The sequence below is a fragment of the Bidens hawaiensis genome, unplaced genomic scaffold, assembly GCF_021521415.1.
Source record: "Bidens hawaiensis isolate Kalapana, Puna unplaced genomic scaffold, B.hawaiensis_p1.1 tig00035104_1, whole genome shotgun sequence".
NCBI classification, from domain to species: Eukaryota; Viridiplantae; Streptophyta; class Magnoliopsida; order Asterales; family Asteraceae; genus Bidens; species Bidens hawaiensis.
In genome coordinates, this window is record NW_027496111.1 from 75,680 (window position 1) to 92,222 (window position 16,543).

A 16,543-nucleotide genomic window follows, 5' to 3' on the forward strand; every position below is an offset into this window, starting at 1 on the left:
AGTATAGAGATGATGTTCATATGGATAATCCAATAAAATGATCTGAAGTATCCTTAAGTGTTATTTAGTTCCAAAAAAGAAAATAAAATTTACCAAGATCATGGTTTTCAAGATGGGTGTTAAAGTTTTTCATTAATCGCTCTTATCAACACTTAAGCGATTATCATGACATCGATTTAGTAAAATTATCAAGATCGTGGTGTGCAAGATGGGTGTTAAAAACACTTAAGTGTTTATCATTAGTGTTCCACCTCCCATCGATATAGTGAGATTTTGATTATGATGTATAGCACATTATACATAAACATTGTAGTGCCGATCTTTATCACCTTATATAAAGCTTGTAAAGGTTTCGCTAGAAATTAAAATTAACCATCTTGATTCGTGAGAATTTAAAATTCACTATCTTGATTGATTTGTTATAATTGAATATTTAATCACTTTGAGAAACGTATAAAAGTAATCATATTTTTTATTTCTTTAAAATGACTAACTTACACACCATCTAAACCTATGACCAGGGCTGTTCATTTTGTATTAACCGGACCGACCCGAGAACCGAAAATCTAGAAAAACTGAGACCGCCGACTATCGGACCTCAAATGCCCCATTTGGTTTATGTCGGTACCGGTTCGGGTAAATCGGTTTTCGGGTTATACCGGCACCGAGTTTAACTCATCGGAAAAAGATTCCGGCCAAAAAAACAACACGATAGAGTCGCAGAGACATTTCATCCTCTTAAATTGTTGTAGTAGATGAAATGAAATGAGTAAAAATTGGTATGCCGAAACTCATTCTGGTAATCATGTTGATGTTTGTCATATATGTTGTGGGGAAAAGAAAATGAAGAAGATGGATGGTCAATGAGTTTATCTTTTTACATTTCACATTTTCCTTTTTATATTAATCAGTCATTTGTAGGATATGATATAAATTACTTTTCCAGACCAAAAGATTCAAAACCCAATACTGAAGGATTTAATAATTTGTACAACAAAAATTGTAACTTGCTAACATCAAACTTTGAAAACACTATAACACATCTGTCATATACCACTAATAGAGTTTTCTTCACTTTCACATGTAGCCATGGAAGATCAAATAACTAGAACTACAAAGGCTTTATCAGGTTTGTTTAGGTTTATGTAGGATTCGGTTCCAATCGGTTCTCCATAGTTACCGATCCGAACCCGACCCGAGACCGTTTATCTCCAAATATAGGGACTGAAAATAATACAAGGAAGTGTAGGGTCGGTCCGGGTTTGGGTTTTTTCGGGCCGGACCTAAATATGCACACCTCTACCTATGACTAAGAATCTAAGACCAAGTGCAATAGATGAAGGTTAGTTAACAAAAAGTATCGTCACCTCACGATCACATATGCAAATCAAGATTAACTAAGTAAGCTTTCAAATGAGTGCGATAGTTTAACAAAAAACAATTATCTTTTTTCTTTAATAAAAAACGTGTAGGTATTTTGATGGGTTGGATTTGTATTTGGTCTCACCATTCAAGCCCTTTCTCACGGTTAATACAGTGCCACATGAAGAGGCATTCACTTCGTGGCGAAGCTTGGATAAAAACAGTGGAGGCCTGACTCAAATTGTATGGAAATTTGCATAAACGAGAGGTGGGGGTGGGGGTGGGTGGGGGCTCAAATTTTCGCCCTAAAACGGATAAATTTACACTATGTATATAAATTTCTAAACAAAAACGAGTTAATTTACACTACTGCATAAAAAACAAGGGTGGTCGGGGCCATCCCTAGCCCTCAAGAAGCTTCGTCCATGCATTCACTACTTTAGCGCCTCCAATTCTTCATAGGTAATGGTGTTTGATGCCCAAGAATGGTACTATTTGGTATCGCAAATTACAAACCCTTTGATATAGAGATGGACAAATAAACCGGTTAACCAAACCAACCCGAAACCAAACCGGTTTCAAACAAATCATGTAGAAACCGGCTTAGAACCGATTGGAACCATAAGTTAGGAACCGGTTTGTAATTTTCTCCACCAAAACTGGTTCCAAACCGGTTAACTGAACCGAAACTAGACAAAAACTAGTCAAAACCCAAACCAAAACGATCAAAACCCGAACCGAAACATATCGTAACCTGGTCAAGAAACCGGTTTCAACCCGAACTAAAACAATCATAAACCGGTTTTGACTTTTGTTCACTAAACCAAATGAATTTGAGCCTAAACCGGTTTTGGGTTTTAAACCGATTTGTGCACCTCTCTTTTGATAGACATCACACTAGAATTCTCTTACTCGGAAGGTCCTTACACTTTTCCTAAATTACAACTTACCCCCTAAACCTTTCCAAAACCAACCATCAGTCTATCACTACTTCACTACACAACATATATAGAAACCTAAACGTACACACACACCCCCCAACTGCACTTCCTTCTTGAACCCCATCTCACCTGCAACCCACATGGAAGAACAACAAGAACCCGATGAACAACCCATGAATCCAACCGAAACCCACTTCCCAAACCACCTCATAACCTACTCCCGCAAGCGCAAACACCTCCAATTCAAACTCTCAACCCACCAAAACCCTAACCCCCAATTCACCCTCATACTAATCGACCACCAATTCCATTACGACATCCTCAATTTACCCGATTCTTTACTCTTAGAAATCATTTCAAGACTACCCTTGAAGTCAATTTTCAAATTCAAATGTGTTTGCAAGCACTGGCAAACCCTAATTTCACAACCCCAATTTCCAAGATTCTATTTTTCACGCTCCATCGGGTCAATTTCACCGTTCCGGATCCTGTACAAGTACGTCTATGTATCCAAGTTCAAAGACGTCCTTGATCGGTTTCGCCCCGAGGTGTACAACGCCCCGAATCGACCGAACGTGCCCGTGCTGTTTCTGTCGAGTTTCGAGGAGCAGCAGCAGTCGGATCAGTTTAAGGTATTGGGTGTGAGTAATGGGTTGGTGTTGTGTAGTTTGTTAGGCCCGTTTACTTATTACGTGTGCGATCCGATTACTAGGCAGTTTGTTACGTTGCCGACGCGTAGGGATAAGTCATTGGTTAATCATTTGTTGTTTTTCGGGGAGGGGTTGGTTACTCGGGTTAATGAGGATAATGTGGTTACGGGGTTTAGCGTTGTGACGGTGGAGTTGCTTAAGTTTCGGACGAATTATCTTAGTTTGCAGATGTTTTGTTCCGATACGGGGAAATGGGTTGGGTATAGGTTGCCTTGTGGGAGTTCAATTGGGTTAATGAAGCGCGGGGGTGGGCCGATTAGTTTTAACGGGTGTTTGCATTGGTTTGTGTATGATCATGGTATGGTTGCGTTTGATCCGTATAAAGATCCGAAGTCTTGTCGGCTTATTCAGTTTCCCGAGGGGAGAGAAGTCGAGAGCGAGTATAAACATGACGGGCTTTATCGGTTATGTGACGCGTGTTGTGGAAAGCTTCGGTTTTTTGAGGTGGCGGTTGATTACTATTCGTTTTACTGTTTTCGTATGTGGGATATGAAGGATTACGAGAAAGGCGAGTGGTGTTTCTCGTTTCAGGTGACTCGTAGTGATCTTTTGTCGTCTGATCCCGAGTTGAATAGTTGGTTAGCGAAAGCTACGTTTCTCCCGTTATGTTTCCACCCGCTTGATCTTGATGTTGTTTATCTGCGGTGTGTGGAGCTTGCGTGTGTCGTGTCGTACAGTATTCAGAATAAAAGCCTTGATGTTGTGGCGAAAACGATTGGTGTTGTTAATGACTTGTCGTGGCGTGTGGTGATCCCGTTTGTGATCCCGAGGTGGCCTACACCGGTTCCTATTCCGCCCGTTCCAAAGAAGGTTGTTAAGCCAAAAGCTGTACATCGCTTTCGTCCGTTTAGGATTCATACCCGGTTCTAGATTGCGTGTTCTCACTTCTCAGCCGGTGAGTTTGTTTTACTATTGTTCTTTGTTGGTGTTGTGAAACTGCATAAAAAGTGGTATGTTTTTTTTATTAATAAGCCTAGTAAACATGTTCCTGTTTGTATCAACTATGCTGTTTTCTGTTATAAGTGTAACGCTCGTTCTTGATTTCTTGGTAATGTTTTGTCTCGAGTTGTAGCGAATCGTTGTTAGCGTGTTTTTCCCGATCATCGAGTTAAGTTTCATATGTGAACACTGTGGAATTAGTAGATTATATTGCTTTGTTTGCTTCAAGTTGTATATGGGTTCATTTGGCTTACTTGAAATTAGTAAACAGGTCAAAACGGGTAATCATTTAAAAACATTTAAAAAGGATCTGAATGGGTTAGCACCAGTCGTGACCATTGTTTTGTCTCTTAACACCTCCTTGTTGTGCTGGCACCACCATTGCAATCACCCGACACTAGAGGTGTACAAACCGGGCATTTTTAGGAACCGAAACAAGGTAGGAACCGGTTCCGAGTATGGTCAACAAAAGTCAAAACTGGGTCGGGTAGGAACCGGTTCCGGGTATAGTTATTTGATCCGGGTTTCCGGGTTTTTTTCGGGTTTCGGGTAGGGTTGGTTCGGGGTTTGACCGGGTAAAGGTGGAACCGGCTCCGGCGGGTTCAGGTACATATCTGAGGAGAAACCCAATACCAAGCCGTACCTGCGGTTCAAGTACGGGTTTTGACCGGTAAAAGTGGAACTGGTTCCGGCGGGTCTGGTTCCTGGTACGGGTCTGGGGGAAACCCGATACGAGGTCGTACCTGCGGGTCGGGTACGGGTAGGAACTGGTTCTGGGTCGGGGCGGAATCAGGTATTTTGTGCACCTCTACCGGACACCCACCACCTCCACCTCGTGCCATCTTCACCACCCACCGCCACCACCATCATCACCATCACCTCCGCTCTAGTGGCAACTAACTTGCACTTGTCGGGAATTAATTCTCAAGAGCTGTTAAAATGCTCCATCAGAAAATGGGTATTATGCCATGTTCTGGTTACATGAATGAATGACACTGCTGAGTATAGTAACTCCCTAATCTCTTCTACTTAATGTACAATGGTGGAGCAACTGCTCAGATCCGACTTTGCAAGTGCGACTGAGATGGAATTGGATCAAACGAACGAAGCGTAGGCGAGGAGAAATATAATTGTACAACCCTTATGTTGCGCCACCTATGGAGCAGTCGCACGCAACGAATCAGCCGTTCACTTGCTAGTTTCATGCTAATTTGCGATAACAATTTGGGATAAGATCAAGATTTGGGGTAAGCTTTTGATTCAAATAGGGAATTCGGTGAAAGAAGTTGTTCAAACGTTTGCTTTCTTATGGGTGAATAAATGACACAATAAACTGATTCAAGCAATTGTTTTGGTTAGTTTGTGGCTCATTTTAGGGGTGGAAAATGGGTCGGGTTGGGTCAAAACGGGTCATGGGTCGGAACGGGTCAATTAAAAAATGAGTTGTTTTGGTTCGGGTTGGGTCTAAACGGGTCCGGGTCGAAACGGCCTAGAACATTTGAAATGCTTTTGGTCAAGATTACCGGCAAGTGCTTATTTAAGAACGCTAAACGCATCAAAATTTTACTTATTCTTATGAACGCTAGTTTAATCTGTCTAGAACTTGAATCAAACCAAAACTAACGCATTAGATTGTATATTTGTACCAAGTCAAGTAATGAAATTATTTAACGACTTTAATCTCTTTGAATTATTTTTTCATACACAAATCAAAATAATTCTTTTAGGATACAAATATTTAAATAGAAAACTAATTAACCCTTGCCCCCCATGCTATCATACTTAATAGTTTAATTTTTTTTTGGAACGACCAACTAAGTAACACCGGGTACTCCGTACGCGGCCCCCAATGGCTAAAGGTAGCCCGAGCCGGCCACTAGTCCGGACGGACGGAGCACCTAGCAGTCCACCTATTATAAAACCCGACCTTCACGCCCGTCAAACGGCACGATAGCGAGGAGTCGGTAAAACCGGTGAGATCAGGACTTGAACCCTGGCAAGCCAGGGTCATCCCTCATATCTCCCATATAAATTAGTGATAGTGAGGTTTGAACCCTCTACCTCTCAATAATTTAATAATATTGATATCATAAAATAAGCAAGTAATAATCCATTATTTGTAACCTAGTGGCAGGAAAACTTGGGTTTTTCATTGGGAACCCAAATTCGATTAACTTTTGTGTCACTTTGGTGGATATAACAATGAAGGATTTGAGCTAGAACTTGAGAGGTTGTCAGTTCGAATCCCGAGTTCACTCGGGTTTTCGTCCCACTGTGTGTTACGCTAGAGAGTTCTGTTTTGGCGGCACAACAACAGTCAATTGACAGCCGACGGTATGATTTTCTGTGGGAACGTCTAAGCCAAACTTTGAAGCTAACGTGAGCTCGGTTAAGACAACATAGTCTAACCAAAGTAAGACAACGGAGCTCTTCAATTTAAAAAGTGCATAGGTCTAAACACGATGAAAAATTCGATGTTCTAAAATAAATAAATAAATAAATAAGGGGCATTGGTCCAATCTATCAAACGGATGGTCGTCGGGTGTCCTTATGATTCTCATTGGCTACAACTAGTGGCTCCCTTTGTTTGACATGATACCATCTTAAAAAAAATCAATCTTTCTTCTTTCTTATAGCAAACTATTTATAAATTTTATTGCACATTAACATACCAAATTGGACTCCACTTATTTTTAATGGCCACCTTCTCTCAAAAGGCATATATAATATATTTTATTAACATAAGTAAACTATGAATTTAACGTGTTTGGATGTAAACATGGAACATGTGATGAAGAGTTGTTTATTATAAATTTATAATGATTGCTATTTGCTAATGATGAAATAAATAAATTTAAAGAAAACTTTTAAAAGAAAAATAAGATGTATCTTTTGAGCCATAAATGAATATTATGTTTGTATAAAATTACTTTTTGTTATAATCAGGAGATAGTAAACAATCCAAAATGATTTAAGAGGAGTTCATTTACTCGCGTTAAAACCGAATATATTAATGTATTTGAAACTATTTTAACTACATAATTATTAGAAGTGTAGTTGAATGTTGTTATTTCAAGCCAATTTTTTATGTAAATTTATAATTGAATTTTATTCACATGACACCAATGAGTTTGTGATACAAAATTTTATATAAAGAGAACCACCTGAATAAGAGAAATTGAAGAGATAGGGTCCTAGACCCATCCTGTTCATGAGTTCAAGTAAACCATAAAATGGTCTTGAATCGTACATGCGGGTCTAGACCTACCACCTTAAAAAAAGCCCACGGGTGTCACCCGCAAAGGAGACAAACAGTATACAACGGTTAGTCCATGAGCCAACCACAGTCCAAGATTCCTTAAAAGCGACAACCAGGACAAAAGGGAATTGCGATTGCATGCCGAGCCAATCACAAGGTGCCAACACCATACCTCCTGATGAAAGCTGTTCATATCTGCCAGCTATCACAACCAATCAGGGACCTCGTAAGAGAATTGAAGGTTATCATGATAATGATAGTCCGACCAATCCTTCTCTACCTCTCTCTAACTATAAATACCTCACTTGAACCAACAGTTTAAGTGGCATCTCCTTCACACTCTTTCAATTATTCACTCTAAAAACAAAAACCGATTCTTACGCAGGAAGGTGGTTACAATAAGACCTCCCATCACCCCATTCTCCTAATGAGCTGACGGTGTTTTGGTTTTACAAGCTAAATCGCATAATAACTTATGGAGATCAGATCTAACTCTAAACCTTGGTGAATCGACAAGGAGATAATATCTAGGGGTGCAAACGAGCTGAGCTGCTTACGAGCTACTCGAGATCGGCTCGTGAAAAGCTTGATCGAGTCGAGCTTAATCGAGCCCGAGCTTGTGCCTAAAAATAAGCTTGTTTAATAAACGAGCCCGATCCCGAGCTTCACTTATCGAGCTCAAGCCGGCTCGCGAGCCTAAACGAGCCTGTCATTTATATAAATTTTTACTATATATATTTAACAACTATTAATTAATATACATAATTTTATAAAAAAAAACTAAAAATAACTATATAATATATATTATTTTATGCATTATATTAAAATTGAAATAAATATATAAAAATAATAAGAAATATATAAAGATTAATTAATATAAGTAAACGAGCCGAGCTCGAGCTTTAAAATATGCTCACTTTGAAAATAAAGCTCGAAACGAGAAGAGCTCAAGTTTGAGTTCAACTCGGCTCGCTTGCACCCCTATTAAAACCAAATAGTAGTTATCTCACAAAAATTACTATTTATGAGATCAACCATTTAGATTTAAGCATGCGTGCGAAGCTAGTTATTTGAGTATTTACAATCAATTCATTATGTGGTGTTATGTTGAACCATGGTCCATGCATTTAATGATTTACAAGATTATCTTTTAATATGATTTTATTATTTTTTTAATTAATTTTTTACTTAAAATTTAGATTTAAATACGTGCGCCAAGTTAGTTATTAAGGTATTTGCAATTAATTCATTGTGTGATGCTATGTTGAACCATAGTCCATGCATTTAATGACAAGATTATCTTCTATATGATTTTCTTATTTTATTATTATTTATGTTTATAATTAATTTTTTTTATTTAAAATTTAGATTTAAGCCTGTGTGCCAAGTTAGTTATTTGGGTATTTGCAATTAATTCACTGTGTGATGCTGTATTGAACCATAATCTATGCATTTAATGACTTACAAGATTATCTTCTAATATGATTTCATTATTTTTATTATTCTATTATTCTATGTTTATAATTAATTTTTTACTTAAAATTTAGATATAGACATGTGTCAAGTTTGTTATTTGGGTATTTGCAATCAATTCATTGTGTGGTGCTATGTTAAAACCATAATCTATGCATTTAATAATTTACATGATTATCTTCTAATATGATTTTTATTAGTCTATTATAATATCTCTAGATAGTAATATTCGATTTATTTTTCATATGTATTTTTACCTACACTTTGATGTAAGCTTTATTCAAAATAGAGTTGTCGTAACTCACAAACAAACTTTATTAACTTTATGTTTTATTAACGTTCTTATCGTGATGCTCGGGTTTACATGTATTAACAGTCGCTCGTGGTGCAATGTATGAGATGTTTGCCAGAACAACCTTTATTAACTTTATAATTTATTAACTTCTCTATCATGACGGGCAAAGTCTACATGTATCAACGCTTCCGCTGTAGCGCGTGGAAACGTTTACTAGCTTATATATATATATATATATATATATATATATATATATATATATAAAGGAGATTCAAATTTTCTCACAAAATTACTATTCATTTTACTATTCAATATTTTAATATTTTATTAATTATAACCATAGATCACTATCCATAATTTCATAAATAAAAATGAATAAATGATGGTTATTATATCCTTTATTTTATTTTTTTAAACTAATTAAAATATTTAACAAACTATATTTTTAAACACTAAATTTGGACGAGTGTCGGTTTTACATGTTTTGTTTGCTGGTTAAATAATTTTCTTAAACTTTGCTTTTATATTTTTTATAGTCTGTCTTTACAATGACCAAAATTTTTTTCATTATTGAAAAATATCTCATCGTCACATGGTTTTATATCCGCGTTTTAACTTTTGATACCTCGTTTTTAAAATACCTTTTTTGGTTTACTAATTTATGCTTACGAATTTTTGTTGGTACCACTGATACTAACTGATTTATGTTGGTTCGCAGCTGTAACGCACCAGTTTTTTTGTTCTACTATATGATATAATTTGCTATATTTTAGCATTGACGGGTTTGTTTCTTTTATTTAGTTTCGATATCGTAATTTAATACATACTGACTTTGCGTCAACTTACAACGACTTTATAGTTTAAGTTAACGGTCTCGTCACGAAGGGCGGGTTCGAAATCATGGTTGTCATTACCTTACCATTCATATTCATATTCACATCTCACAAGCAAACAAACAAACACTTGTGGACACCAAATTACAACCAACTTATCATCGTCTAAGCGCTTCACCAAGGCCATTAATGGCTTCCTTATCATCGACACCTTCCTCCAGAACCTTCTTCCTCAAACTCTCACACCACCACCAACCACCACCACCACCAACCACCAGCCTCCTCATCCGCCACCACGGGCGTCCACGTCCACGTCACCTCGCCATCGCCAACTGCCTCATCTCTGGCTTCAACGACAGCGGCGGAGTCTCCGATGACTTCGTATCCACTCGAAACGCATCCGTCCGTGAGTTCTCTGTTATCGCGAATATGCTGAAGAGGATCGAGCCGTTGGATAGCTCGGTGATCTCGAAAGGCGTTTCGGATGCCGCGAAGGACTCGATGAAGCAGACGATATCCACGATGCTTGGATTGCTTCCGTCGGATCAGTTTACGGTTATGGTTAGGGTTTCCAAACGGCCGCTTGAGCGGTTGCTGTCGTCGTCGTTTATCACAGGGTAAATTGAGATTAATTAGTACACGATTTTGTGTTAATTAGTGTTATTTAGCTCAACTTTATGTTAATTAGTGGATTTAGTGCTAATATTATGTTAATTAGTAGTACAATTTTATGTTAGTTAGCTCAATTTTATGTTAATTGCTGTTATCGTTTATCACAGGGTAAATTGAGATTACCTGTGGTTTTGTTCGTTAATTAGTATATGATTTTGTATTAATTAGTGTTATTTTTATGTTAATTAGTGTTATTTTTTTTGTTAATTAGCTCAATTTAATGTTAGGTAGATCAGTTTTAGGTTAATTAGTGCTACTTAGTACAGAATTTTGTGTGAATTAATGCAATTTTATGTTAATTAGTAGTACAGTTTTATGTTAATTAGTGCTAATTTATGTTTATTAGTGCAGTTTTATGTTAATTAGCAGTACAGTTTTATGCTAATTAGTGCAATTTTATGTTAATTAGCAGTGCAGTTTTTTGTTAATTAGTGCAATTTTATGTTAATTAGTAGTACAGTTTTATGTTAATTAGTGCAATTTTATGTTAATTGGTAGTACAGTTTTATGTTAATTAGTAGTGCAGTTTTATGTTAATTTGTGCAATTTTCTGTTAATTAGTATGATTTTATGTTAATTGCCGTCTTCGTTTATCACAGGATAAATTGAGATTAAGCAGTACACGATTTTGTGTTAATTAGTGTTATTTTTATGTTATTTAACTCAACTATATGTTAATTAGTGTTATTTTTTTTGTTAATTAGTAGTGCAATTTTGTGTTAATTAGATCAGTTTTAGGTTAGTTAGTGCCGCTTTATGTTAATTAGTGCAATTTTATGTTAATTTGTGTAGTTTTCTGTTAATTAGTGCAATTTTATGGCAATTTTTACAGTTTTATGTTAATTAGTACACATGCTTAGTTTAATTAATGCAATTTTATGTTAATTAGTGTTATTGTTATGTTATTTAGCTCAACTTTATGTTAATTAGTGCAATGTTTTGTTAATCAGCAGTACAGTTTTATGTTAATTTAGACAATTTTATGTTAATTAGTAGTACAGTTTTGTTAGTTAATAGTTAGTGCAATTCTATTTTAAATTGTTAATTAGTAATTTAGTAGTACAGAATTTTGTGTTAATTAGTGCTAATTTATGTTTATTAGTGCAGTTTTTTGTTGATTAGTATTACAGTTTTATGTTAGTGCAATATTATTAAAGGTATGCACAGTTCGGTTATTGGCCAAACTGAAACCATAACCGAAGTCATCGTTTAATCAATTTTATTAACCGATTGGTTTTCGGTTAATTCCGATCAGTTTATATTCAGTTAGTATGTCAGTTTTTCGCTCGGTTAGGTTAATTTCGGTTAATGTTCAAAACCAAATTTGAGTTAAATTTTTTTGCTTAGTAATACAGTAAATGGGGGTATATATACATGAAGTTGAGGTATAAATACATGAACTGGAGGTATAAAACATGAAATAGATGAAATGGAGGTATAAAAGTCAGAATTATATGAAAATATGAATGGTTCAGTTAGTTTCGGTTAATCGAGGGCCCAAAAAATAACCGATAACCGATTGTCTGTTAATTTGGTTTTTGGGTCGGTTTATTGCTCACCGCTAGATTTTATGTTGGTGCAATTTTATGGTAATTATCAGTACAGTTTCATGTTAATTAGTTCAGATTTATGTTAGTTAGTGGAATTTTTTTGTTAATTACTAAAATTTTTGTTAATTAGTGCAATTTTATGTTAATTAATACAATGTTATGTTTTTTTTATTTGAACGGACAACTAAATATGTATTATAAATAAACATTGGCAAGGACATAGTTCGCCTAATTACTTTAACCAACACCACCCCCACCCTAAAACTTAAAAGCCTCTCCAATCCTCCCAAGACAAATTATACAATTTCCATCGACTTTTCACCCACGAACCCGAGAGACTTAATTTCACTCGCAATACTAGACACCAAGATCGGTTTGCCATTGAAAACCAAGTCATTCCTTGCTTTCCGTAAACAACAAAACATAGCCAGACAAATGGCATAAAACCCCTTAGTTTTCTTCTTTGGAAAGCGTTAAACGCATAAACCGAAGGGATCTTGCACCAAGTAGAAATATCCAGCCACATAGCTTGAGCAAGCCCGCACGAAACAAAGACATGTTTTACTGTTTTCACAAATTCCCTGCAAACTGGGCACCACTCTGGGCCCACCACCATATTTGTATGTTAACTAGTACAATTTTATGTTAATTAGTACAGTTTCATGTCAAATAGTGCAATTTTATGTTAAAATAGTGTAATTTTATGTTAATTAGTGCAATGCACTGTTAACTAGTACAATTTTATGTAGAGTAATGCAATTTTATGTTAATTAGTATAATCTATTATCCATTCAATGTATCTATGTGCATATAGATTAAAAATTTGAGTGGTATGTGATGTTTTAGGTACACTTTGTGGAATGCTGAGTATAGGATTATGTTGATGAGAAACTTTGAAGTTTGTTCTTCCAATGGTTCAAAAGGATTGAATTCTGGCGAAAATGATGAGGTTTCAGAGGAGAAGGTTGATAAAAGTGATTGTTCATGTGATAATGCCACGATAGAATGTTGTACCGATGAGTCTGAATCAGAGAGATTACATCTTCAAAGTTGTTTGAGTGATTTGACTCCTGAAGCTATGAAATACATCCAACAGTTGGAATCGGAACTATCTACTGTCAAGAAGGTGAGGCATTAATGTGTGTAACTGCGCATCATCGGCAGTTACATCTTATTTTTCTCAACTTCATATTTCATATTTGATTATTTGTTTTTAGGAACTGCATGCTAGGAAACAGGAAAATATACAAATTGAAGATACAAGAGAAAGTGACAATGATCTTTTGAACTACTTGCGGTCATTGGATGCCGACATGGTAATGACCTAATTACCTTACTGTCATCACAGTTTATTAATCATTTTTCAAAGTAGTGAAGACCAACTCGTCTATCGTGTTGGAACAGGTGAATGAACTATCTAGACCATCATCTTTAGAGGTTGGTGAAGTTATAAGTGAACTTGTACAGTGTACATCTAGAAGATTCTTCAAGGAAGAGACTACCTTTGAATCAACAGATGATTCAGACATCGGAACTCAAGAAAACTTCCTAAATGATAGTGATGACTGCTGTGACACCATCGGGACTTCACGAGATTACCTAGCAAAGCTGCTTTTCTGGTTAGTGTTGTATCAAAGTTTATACACATATTTAGTTTATTTGTTTACTTAATATTAATTAAAACTGCTGCATTATCATATATACTTAATTAATTACAATAATCAAATATGATTTTTCATACTCCCCTTTCTTTAGTATATGTTCCGTCATTTGAAGGAATTTACTAGCTGTTATGTGTGATATACTAAAATAAATATCTCAAAAGGGTCTTCAAAATTAAATCAATTCTAACGACCAGCAGTTTCAATTAATAACGGATACACTAAATATTAAAGTTTCAATAGTTGATTTGCTCATAAGCGTAAAATTCTATTTGCAGAATACCATGCTGCAAATCCAAAACGTTTTAAATCCACTGCATATCTATAATAAAGTAATGTAATATGATAGAATAAAATACTTACATCAGTAACAACAGTGTCGACCATTATTACAAAACCAATTCTAATTGAAAATAAAGGATTTAATTACAATAGAGAGGCTGCGCCGCAACCCCCTTATGAATGGAAAAACCGATCCTACTGAAAACAAAGTTGTTGGTTTGTTGCATTCCTGAAAAGAGGACACCGGTCGTGCACAATAACTCATCGAAGCCGACGAACCATAACTTTGTTTTCAGTAGGATTGGTTTTTCCCGATTATTATTATTATTATTGTTATTATTATTATAATATTGGTTCAGTTGAAAGCATGGTTTGTCTATAGAAGGTTTTACACACTAATTATTCACTTTGGTGACTTTTGACCTGTTTTGACTCTTTTCTTAAAAAGCTAGTTTTTTGTTTCAGCGGTTTGACATCAATTCATTCATAACTAAACAGGTCAACATTGCTATATCTAAATGTGTATGAAATTAAACAAGCAGTTATTTTTGGTATACAGGTGTATGCTATTGGGCCATCACTTAAGAGGGTTAGAGAACAGGTTGCATCTAAGTTGTGCAGTTGGTTTGTTGTGATAAAACTTATATTGTCATCTGGTAAGTTGAGTAAGATGTAAATAGTATAACCTTTTATAGTTGTTTTATTCACATCACTCATAAGTTTTGTATTATTCTACTGTTTGTGAAAGTTTTAATAATTGGTTAACCAGTTTATTTATATAAATAGGTATAAAGTTATTAGACTAATGAAAATTAGTTTTATAAGCTACCTGTATAGGAAATAGCTGCTGCTGGTTTCAATTTATGGCGAATTAAACTACGATTAATTGTCCGATATAATTCAAATTCAGTTTAAGTAGCGACAGTCTTGAACTTTTATTTCCGTCGCCAAGGACATTCCTACTCGTATAATCATATCATGGATTTACACTCGATTTCCTTTAGTTAACAGTCTGTACGGCGGCCATGACAATGATTTGGAGGGTCCTCTTTTAACTTGTTCCACCATTTCTTGTTCTTTTCTGTTGCCATAAACGCATTTTGCTTCGGCTGCTATATCTCGGTAGACAGACAAGGTTTTTTTAGGGAGACTCGGAATTTGTTCTAAGGGACGTATGTTGTATACCAATCCCCAACCATAATTGTCAATATTTGGTTTGTTTAGTTTGTTCTTTTTTGCAGTCAAGGATGCACGTGAAGACACAACTGGGGGTGTAAACGAGCCGAGCTGAGCCCGAGCTCAATTAGGCTCGAGCTCAGCTTGATTAGCTTACACAGAGCTTGAACTCGAGCTCGGCTCGTTAATAGATTTGAAGCTCGAGCTAAGCTCGGGCTGCTTGTTTACTTTTTATCAATTGTTTTTTATATAATTACAATTATTTATATATGTTTTTTCTAGTTATGTACAAAATAGTATATATTATTTAGTTATTTTTTCATAACATTATATATATTAATTAATAATTATTAAATTATATTTAAAAAAAGTATATAAATGACAAGCTCATTTAGGCTCATGAGCCGGCTCGAGCTTGATAAGTTCAGACTCGTTTATTAAATGAGCTTACTTTTAGCTCGAGCTCGGGCTCAGGTTTGATTAAGCTCGGCTCGATCGAGCTTTTTAACGAGCCGATCTCAAGTAGCTCGCAAACAGCTCGGCTCGTTTGCACCACTAGACACAACTTGTTGAAGACCCATGGTTTGGATCATATTAAGTTTTTTCTATATACATTTCTTATATTTTGTTTTGTTTACGATGCTGTACTACATTTTTTCTCAAAATGATTATGAGTCGCATCGCGTCTTTATTATTTACGATTTATTTTAGATAAAAGTGGCCAACTTTCCTACATATATAGAAAAAAGCGTTCAATAAATAACAAGTTATAAATAAAAATGTCATAATTACACAAACACTTGAATTTATTATTTTAATCGCTATACAATTGTGCGTTCTCATATATTTCTCTCCGGCACTATAACGTGACAACTACTACATACAAGTGTTTATGATGTATATAGAGGTGTAGATACCGGTTAACCGGTCTTTTAGAATATTGGTTACTAACTGTAACCGAGCTATTGGTCAAAAGGTCAAACCAATTTTTGATAATCCTATTGCCTCTCAAACTCCGCAATCACAAGCCTTTTGCACCCAAAACCGACCCTTAGGTAACTATCGTGGAAATAGGCATGATACTGCGGGTATTCTAACCGAAACAGGGATGATACTCGGGGAACCCACAACAGGTCACAACAGTTTGGATGGGCATCCACCCAAAACACCGTATACGATCATTGTAATCGGTGTGGATTCAAGCATATTCCATCTCTGTGTCTTAACCAACACGGTTCCTCTATGACGCACGTTCGTCACCTCAGACAAATTACACTCAATTTTCAGAAAACGACTCTCAAACCGGTGCCCCATGGTTCCTTGACACAGAATCTCTAATCGTTGAAGAACGATGACAAGAAAGAAATTTTATTTCAGTCAGAATGAAAAA

At 35.8% G+C, this 16,543-nt stretch overlaps 2 protein-coding genes across 2 annotated transcripts; both read left to right on the forward strand.

Moving 5' to 3' along the window:
- Positions 1-2,443: 2,443 nt before the first annotated feature.
- Positions 2,444-4,008, forward strand: LOC143587047 (putative F-box/kelch-repeat protein At1g15680). Its single transcript, XM_077068443.1, has one exon. The coding sequence runs from the start codon at positions 2,444-2,446 to the stop codon at positions 3,881-3,883; it is 1,440 nt and encodes a 479-aa protein (XP_076924558.1). The 3' UTR covers positions 3,884-4,008.
- A 6,217-nt stretch (positions 4,009-10,225) lies between these two features.
- Positions 10,226-14,739, forward strand: LOC143587041 (uncharacterized). The gene is made up of 5 exons (XM_077068440.1): positions 10,226-10,429; positions 12,881-13,160; positions 13,252-13,350; positions 13,439-13,653; positions 14,537-14,739. Exons 1-5 carry the CDS (start codon positions 10,242-10,244, stop codon positions 14,610-14,612), a joined length of 858 nt encoding a protein of 285 aa, XP_076924555.1. The 5' UTR covers positions 10,226-10,241; the 3' UTR covers positions 14,613-14,739.
- The last annotated feature ends 1,804 nt before the right edge of the window (positions 14,740-16,543 follow it).

Coding starts and splice junctions, on each gene's coding strand:
- LOC143587047 (XM_077068443.1), top strand. CDS start 2,444: ATGGAAGAACAACAAGAACCCGATGAACAACCCATGAATCCAACCGAA.
- LOC143587041 (XM_077068440.1), top strand. CDS start 10,242: ATGCTGAAGAGGATCGAGCCGTTGGATAGCTCGGTGATCTCGAAAGGC. Junction 10,430..12,880: donor TCGTCGTCGTTTATCACAGG/GTAAATTGAGAT, acceptor GTGATGTTTTAG/GTACACTTTGTGGAATGCTG. Junction 13,351..13,438: donor GGTCATTGGATGCCGACATG/GTAATGACCTAA, acceptor GTGTTGGAACAG/GTGAATGAACTATCTAGACC.